We start from the raw sequence: 8,817 nt of genomic DNA on the forward strand, positions 1-8,817 counted from the left end.
GCTTAGTCTGGCTTTTCCGTAACCCCAGTTACAAAGTGGAAGACAACAGTTAGTACCCTTCCTTGCCTTCTCTTCTTCAGGTTAAACAAGCCCAGTTCCCTTAGTCTCTCGTGGTATATCTTGTGCTCCAGACCTGTCACCAATTTGGTGGCCCTTCGTTAGACTCTCTCCAACTACCCAATTGTCACGATTGTTTCTCACCTGCCTTGCAGTCCACCCATCCTGTTCCAGTCTCCTCTGTTTAGCTAAAGGATACTATGGGAGACTACTGAAGTATCATCAAGGTTTCACTCTCTCTCTCTTCTTGGCCTTTTTTTAGAATATAGGAGGTATCAAAGGTACATGGAAAACAAAAGATATGCAGGATCTCTCTTCTGGTTACTTGCAACAGAACACAGACTAACTGCTTTAGCACACTTACTGATCCTCTCAGAAAGTAATGTTTACAAAACTGAGGCATTTGTAAAGATTGATTTTCTGTATATAGTTTAAGAACAAGCATATCATAAGATTTAAGTAAGATAAAAAGTGAGGCTGTGCTTGATGTGAGGTGCTAGAGTTAATCAGCTGTAGATAAGAACTGATGAGGTTTTATCATCCCAGCAGTAGAGGGAATGAGTGTGTTTCTTGGCCTCTTGATCACTCTTGATCAGTGACACTATATCAACCCATATTTGTCTGTGTCTGAGAAGTTCTTCAGGAATAAATTGAGCTCAGAACTCTTCTTAAACTTTTGCATGGATGGGTCTTAAAATTAAGCTCTCCATCTGATTTTTGAGCTGCCTCTCTGGCAAATTGACAGCATGTGAAGTATCCCATCTTCTAACTGACTTCCAGGCCAACAACACAAGTATGGGTGAAGTTATGAAATAATGAATCTGGATGTTAAACAGAGACCATCTGGCTTGCTTTGCAACAAGATTATGAGCCATGGTGAGCTGGCACATCTGCATCTAGGTACCACCTACATGCTCACTGTTGGCTGTAAATTTAGGAAAACAGAGCTGGTGTTGAAAAATAGCAGGATAATTGTTTTGCCTTCTTTCATTTCACAAATTAAACTTAGGATATCATCACACTCTATTTAGATTTCAACTGAGGCAATAATTCTGTTCTCTCTCCTAGTCTTATCATATCCAATGGAAATGAATTATCACTTAACTGCTAAGTCCACTAGGTTCAAGAGAAAACCTTAGACTGCAAGTTTACAAATACTTATTCTGTGAATGAACTTTATGTATATATAGAGTCCCATTGAAATCATTAGGTAAGTAAGGTTAGGTCTTGGAATTAAACAGCTGTAGGCTTGGAAATTCTGCCTGTGTGATTCTTTTGGATCTTTCTGTTAGTCTCACAAACAAGCCCTTTTCTTTTCCTATTTTTTTTTCTAATCCCACCAGATAACCAGTTTACAAATGAAAAGCATACGGATGAAAAGCCTGTGAAAGGTATTGCTATGAGTTCTGTCTCAGAATTCAGCATTACAGATGCTTCATCAAAGGATACCAAAAAAGAGAAGAAATTGTCAGGCTCCAGCACATCATCCATTTCTTCCCTGGGGAAATGCAGAAAGTTCACCTACATTGAAGATGACGCATCAGTACATCAGAGAGACAGTGACGGTATGTTTTATAAAACAGATTGCATTTAAGCTGATTTCTAAATAATGACCATTTCAAGAGCACTGTGTGCATCTAGCTTGAAATAAATACTTATATGCCAAACAGCAAGTTCAAGAACATAGCCAAAAGCATTATTAAGTTGCCCTGCAGACAATTTTTGTGACAGATGAGAATCTGTAGAAGATGATTTTAAAGCATCAGTGATATTAAAGACACAGAAGAAGAGCTTAGAGCCTGTGGAGCTGTGTGCCGTAGAGCCTTTTTGGACCTTTGTAAACAGTATTTTCACAGAGATGATCTGTCAGGATTGAGTAAACACGTACACATATAACACACACACTCTTCTCTCTAATAGCAGGGGCTGTTGCTTTTGTTGTTGCTACTGCAGCAGCTGCTGTGTTTGCTGAACAGATGCTGTGTTTGGAGGTCTGGACATTGGCTATATGAAGCAGTAGACCATTGCATGCAACACTGCCATCCTGCTGACCCATCACCAAATCCTCCCTCTGCAGCTCATATTTAAAAGCGCGTGTGGGTCAAGATGAGAATGTCTCTTTATAGTCTGTTTTTGTAGCAAACCGTCTCTGCAGATTCAGCAAGGTACTTAAGCACTTGCTTATTATTAAGCATAAAAAGGGCATAAAAGGTGTACTGTGTCCTTAAACTTGGATATATGTCACCATTCCTAAATGAATTGTGGTCTTGCAGCTTTTATATGTATGTTAGAGCTTCCCTCAGACAAAAAGGCACAATATACAGATAAGACTTTTAGTTAGTTGAGTATACTGAGAGTTTTGGAAAAGCATATTTGAAAACAAAACACTATGAAAGGTAGTTAAAATGCAAAATTGCAGCAGGAGCCCAGTAGTGCAAGTGCATTTTTGCAGATGAACAATATCAAATGCTAGTACATAACTTGCCCTGGGACTGTGAATCAGGGTTGTCTTACCTTTTCAGTAAAGCTACTCCTTTCTAAATCATAACAGCACAAGTTAAGGTGCTGAGTACCTACATTACTTTTTGTAAGAGTTTCACAGCCAGTAGTGTAACTGAAAGTTAAGGAAGAGATTTGATTGGGCACACTCATTACAGACACTGCACCATGGCTTCTGATACTGTAAATAGTATAACACCCCTGATTCAAGTGGAATTCTGCTGATGACCAACATGGGAGGAACTATTTCTGATTACTCCTGTAGATGTGAAAAAAGGGTGCTTTTGTTCTGTGAAGCCTTGTTTAAGTTTCTTACGTATGCCTTTTACAATAAAGGATTAGAATATGTTACAACCGATATAGTTGGGATATATCATCTATATCATATTAACAACCCCTGAATCAAGAACTACTAAATACAGGTAACATAATAAACCACAGTATTCCAAAAGAGCCATTATAATCTCCTCTGTATCACTGATCCTGTAATAAAAGGAATGTCTCTGATACATCTATTAGAATGCATTTAATTTCAGTGAAGGAAAGGAAGTACTTATTACATTAAAGAGACTCGTCCTCTTGTCCAGACACACACTATTTTCTGGATTTACTGACTATCGGATCGGGCCCCTCAACTATTACTGGCACACAGGTGTGTACCATGTGATGCAAATAACAGATTTCATACTCCTTAAAAAGCTAAAAGTGAAGGAAATTAACAAAAAAACAATCTGTGCTCAATTAATAATGTTAAGGGCTGGATGTCAGCCAAGGAAACCAAAAAAAGCCAGATTTGTGGTTGTCACTGCATACTCTGCTCACTCTATTCTGACAAGTTACTGCTTATTTCACACACACAAGACCAAATCCTGTTCACTGGTGCATGGAGAACCTCTCAGAGCAGCAATAGGTGAGGAAATCTATGCTTGTTTTGGATCCACTACTCAAAAAAGAGCAGATCCGAGCTCAGAGGTCTCACCAGCAGTGACCCTGGTGGCATCAGTGAGCTTTGGACCAGGTTCCTACAGGGACTTATCTGCCTGAGTGGAGGGTGAGCTGACAGCCACCAGCCAAGAGCAGGAAAATTTAGAGTCCAGACAGGCTGGCAAAACTGTTAGAAGTTCTTCTTTTGTGGTAATTAATCTACTAATGTAGAGAATGAGAGCTGAGGTCATTGTTCTCACTGAGATAAATGCAATAATGCCTTTTCACAAACAGCAGGGAAAACAGAAGAGAAAACAGGAGATTGCATCTTTTTTTTATGCAGTTTGTGGCTAATTTATTTTCAAATATATAAATGAATGCATAGGAATGGATGTTTAATTGCTAATATCTATTATTTATATACATTACCCCACTTAAAACAGGACAAAAAAGCCTCACACATGCAGATCTTGCAAAATGCGTTACATCCATTATCACAGTTCATGGTGTGTGCTCTGATGGGAATTTAAAAGCATCTTTACTGCACATCACAGACTCTGTGCTGAAACATTACTTTATTATTAAAATCTTGTGCTTTTTGTGCGCTCCCTTTCCTGGATGAAGCCCTGAGGATCCTATCTATTCTTTTAAGATTACATAAGCACCATTATGGTTAACAAATTCAGTAAAAAAACTGTTATTAGAAAACAGATCTTTAAAGAGAAAAAAAACAAGAAAGACCCTTAATTGACATATAATTTGAATTTGATCTCTCATATCTAGGTATAGAAAGGAAATTTCATAAATATAAGATACCTAAGAAGAATAGTCTTAATTACACCATGGACTACTGGATAAAATGATTACATTTTCTACACTGTAAATTTCATACAATTAAATGCAGCAGTGTCACCTTATAAAATGTTTCAATTTTATAATTATTTCAGTTCATTTACTTAGAAAAAAATATAAGCATGAATTTACTAAGTATCACCAAAATCTAGTCATTCTTTTTCTACTGAACTGACTTAGAAGTTAGTTGTGCTTGTCTGAACTTAAATAGATCTTGACATATTTAAATAAGAATTAAAATTGATAACACTGGTGATGATATGCTACTTAGAAAGAAATTCAATCACATGCTATTTATTCTTGCTACCAGCTGTAACTGATTTTTCTTTTTTTTATAAAGAAGCTGGAATGCTTTTTTAATTTTGTTTTTCATCAAAAAAAGAGCTTTCTTAAAAAAAAAAACATAATTCTGGAAATTTCCTGGCAGTGAACTTTATGTTACGTGAGATATAAAATGCCACAACAGAACCAAAGTAGTTGAATGAGTTATTTCACAGTTAGTCATCCTAGGGCAAGAAATGTGGTTATAACCATATGCTTTCCTGAAAGAACCAATGAAAAAATATTCATGTTGTCGAAGGCATTTTTTCCTTTCCAAAAACAAGGAGAGAGAAAAAAAAAACAATCTGAAAGGTTTAGGTCTTTGCACTCCAACTGGATTCACACAGGCAGAATCTCACACCTACTCTAAACACTGCTGCACTCAAATGCGTTCTCCCCAAATGCTGTAATCCGAAGTGTGGGTAATTAATTGCCTTTTTGGGGGACAAATATAATACCAAGTTTTTGCCATTTAGAATTGCAATTACAGTAGACAAATCTACCAGCATAAAGCTCTCCCAAAACCAACAGACAAAAGAAATGGAGAGGAAAGGAAAGATCTAGTGGGCAAAAGGATGGGATTATGCTTTTAGAAATAGGTAAAAATCACTCTCCAGAAACATCCTGCCAGTTGTAGTTGCTCATTAAATAGCTCATAGCATTATCATTAGCTTTATAGATAAATGTCTACCCCTAAAGCAAAGGCTCAGTCCCATAAAATCTGCTTTAAAGGTGAAACTTCTGATCTGAAGAGATTGGCAGTAAACCTGGCTAGCTTTAGTATGTATATAAAATGCAGTGTGTGTGTATGTGCGTGCATGTAAATGTTTACGTCTGTGAGCATAATTCCTTACATATTTACATCTCTGGTGATTGCCTATCTAATTTGATCCACCAGAGAACAGCTGGCTTACCATAACTTCTTTCATAGTGATGCAGGGCCAAACCACCATCAACTGGTCCTAGAGATGGGGTGTGGGAGTTGTCAGAGACAGTGTCACTACCTGGGTGTAGGGATTTGGGGAGCTGAGCCTTGGAGGATGGGGAGGTGGAGGAGAAGCCAGCTGATAAGCCAACTCAGCAGAGAGCCACAGGCATCTGCGGTAGGGACTGGGGTTTCCCGCTGACTTTTCAGGTTTTTTGTTTGTTTGTTTGTTTCGTTGGTTGGTTGGTTGGTTGGTTTTTTTTGAAAGATAGCTCTATCAAACCAAACATATACTCTTAATCCTAGTCTGCCAAAATACGGTTGAAATCTCTCATTTCTGGTGCTAGACATACTTGAGATGGATCAAAATGATCTAGAAAGTGAAAGAAAAAAGGAAATATCAGATCACAAAATAAAAACCAGATAATGTAAAGAATTGTGGGCTGGGGATTAGTGACATACAATGCTTGGAGGTCAAGAATATCTATTCAGAAATACTTACTAGCTCCCATAGGAATGATGAGACAGATGGGCACAGAGATGAATGCTGTTGCCAGTATCCTACCTAGTACTAGAAATAAAGAGAACTTCCCTTAAACATATATACAAATGTTTTTATACATACATATATTTCCTACCTAACACTGTTTTTCATATTTTTGTCTTCTTTTACAAATTCACAAATCTGTGAATAAAAAAGGTGAAAAACCTATTTCAGTGAGAAAGTAGAAGGTCCTTGGAATGAGCACTGATCATCACACTGCCCTGTTCTCCACACTTGCTTTTACTCCCTCTCTTTAGTTAAGCAATTGAGCAGTCATTAAACATTTTTACTGTTAGACTACTTATAAAATTAAACTATAAGCAGGTGATGAATCTGTGCTCTTCGCCTCCACCTTCATATGTGTGAATTTGGTCTTACTCATGAAGTCATCTCAGTCTTTATCCAGATGCCATATCTCATTTATGAACCAGTGATACAACCTTCTATGCATCCAGAATGACCAAGTATAAGGCCAAGAACCAGATTTGGAAAATCTGAGGGCCTGATCCACTCCCCGTAATATCAATGTGTCTTTGCATACGAACTTCCAACAAGGATTGAATCAGACCATGCAGGACTCACAATCCAAAGAAGAATTTTTTAAATAAGAAAGATTCAGTCCTGAACTCGAAACTTGAACTTGATGAAGATCAATTCCCATGTAGCGTCTGCAGGTCGGGTGGAACATGTGGCATCACACGCTTTTGCAAGACCACAAACCAACAGAGTACCTTTGCTGAGTGAAATTCACTCCTGTGCTGAAGCTTGCAGCCAAAGCAGTTTAAGTGCACTTGTTCGTCTGATCTTCACTTCCACAGACTATTTTCATTCAAAATATTTTCATGTCAGTTGTTTTTCCAGGACAAACAACATAGGAAATCCTTTCATTTGGCTGTTTTATGGAAGTAGTTCTCAACACTGTAGTTCTAGCCTACCGTGTGTGCTGCAGGGATCTTTATCTTTTGCATCTCATTTCTGTATAGTCACACTAGCCTATGCCTGGGTAGTCAAGCACTCCCTTTTTCTTACATCTTGCTGCTTTTCCTTTTTCTTAGATGAATGTGCAACACTTATCCTGGCCTGCTTGTTCTGTCAGTTCTGGGACTTTCTTATAATGCTGCCTGATACCTGTGAACATTGGCTGATAGATACCTGTTGTCCATCCAATAGATACTACCAGACCTCCAATGAAGACCATGCCAACAACGACTGCAACTGTGACTGTGACATTGACTGCAGCCTTTTTGAGTCCTGTCATGAGACTAGTGAGTGCCTGGAACTTGCCTTGGAGATTTCTGAAATCTGCTATCGCTAATAGAAAGTAATCGACAGAACTGCCCAAAACTGCCTGAATGGGAGCTGAGAGGGTACAAAGGAGAAATGATTTTTTTTTTAAGATAACAATAATAATCAGAGTGTTTGCCAATCAGGACTATGTGCATCATGCTGCTCCCACCTTGGAGGTCTGTATCTCTGTACCATTCCCGTTGTGCAATTTCATAAACTGATTATAAACCAATTAAGAGCAAACAAGGGTCTCCTCCTTTGCCATAGACGACAACAGAATTCCTAAGTACCGAGTGTGCTCGACACTTTACCTACTGCCAATCTGATGCTTTTATAAACCTCTAATTGCTTTAAACATGGATGTCTCTCATTCACAAACACAGGGTAAATTAGGACACTGTTTTAGGACTGAAATACATTAGTTCGTCTTCCTAATGGATTCATACATAAACACGTATTACACATTGTTGGTTATTATTAACAATATATGATATAACATCATTTTATAATTAAAAATTTATTTATTCAATCTCTTAAAATACACTTATATGCTCAGTTTAGGTAGAAAAGAAAATTAAATGAATTAGAAACCATGCTAGCAGTAATTACAGCAAATGTCTCTAAAAATCTCCAGTGAATTTTGTAGAGGAAGCATTTTAACAGGGTAGCACAATTCGACAGTGTATTAATGTGCATGCCTATGGTTATGTAATAGCAGGTTATGCCTATTGTTCATTAGTTATAGGAAAGGGCTCCTTAAGTATAATTAGCCTAAATGGAAATTAACTGCACACTTCCAGAGGAGAATTACTCCAGAGATAGCCAGTAACTCCTTTGCCTGATTTTCATTTGCAAGATTTCTGCAAGCAACAGAATATTGCCATCTATTCTAGTGGAAACAGGCATCTTCACCTGTGCACGAAAGCTTACCAAATGAGAGTATCTATCCTGACTGTGTTTCAGACTCCCTCTCTCTCTTTTATGATGGCAGGTCTGATTAATAAAAAGGAAATACATATTGCACATTACACATATGACAACAAAAGCATGTAAATTTGGCTGCCTCAGGGTGAAGAATGCACCTATTAAGCACAGAGAAAAATACAGAGTTGCTTGCTCATGCTTGTAATTTATAGACTAATACCAAAGACAGTATTTACTTTGCATAGGCACTAAGCTCTTCCACCCACTGTTCTCAGTGCAGAATGCCTGGGGAATCCCAGACAAGAATCCTGGACAAGGTGCCAGGATACTCAGCTTTGCGGAAATCATTGAAACCACCTGTTTAATAATCAGAATTTCAAGTCTGTAGTCCTGACAAATATTTAATGGTGGAAAAAAAAAAAAAAAGTGAATTTCCCTTCACCCCTTGCTTTGGAAATTCATGTTTTTTTAAAAAAACAGGAAT

At 37.8% G+C, this 8,817-nt stretch overlaps 1 protein-coding gene across 1 annotated transcript; it reads left to right on the top strand.

The window, feature by feature from the left end:
- Positions 1–872: 872 nt before the first annotated feature.
- On the top strand, positions 873–7,437 carry MDFIC2 (MyoD family inhibitor domain containing 2). Its single transcript, XM_062585891.1, has 3 exons — positions 873–933; positions 1,401–1,622; positions 7,178–7,437. The coding sequence occupies exons 1-3, from the start codon at positions 873–875 to the stop codon at positions 7,435–7,437; spliced, it is 543 nt and encodes a 180-aa protein (XP_062441875.1).
- Positions 7,438–8,817: the final 1,380 nt, after the last annotated feature.

Source organism: Rhea pennata, chromosome 12 (assembly GCF_028389875.1).
Source record: "Rhea pennata isolate bPtePen1 chromosome 12, bPtePen1.pri, whole genome shotgun sequence".
Taxonomy (NCBI): domain Eukaryota; kingdom Metazoa; phylum Chordata; class Aves; order Rheiformes; family Rheidae; genus Rhea; species Rhea pennata.

Bases quoted from the DNA above. Each gene is read 5' to 3' on its own strand.
- MDFIC2 (XM_062585891.1), top strand. From the start codon at position 873: ATGAATCTGGATGTTAAACAGAGACCATCTGGCTTGCTTTGCAACAAG. The intron at 934-1,400 runs GTGAGCTGGCAC...TAATCCCACCAG, and splicing joins CAACAAGATTATGAGCCATG to ATAACCAGTTTACAAATGAA. The intron at 1,623-7,177 runs GTATGTTTTATA...CCTTTTTCTTAG, and splicing joins ACATCAGAGAGACAGTGACG to ATGAATGTGCAACACTTATC.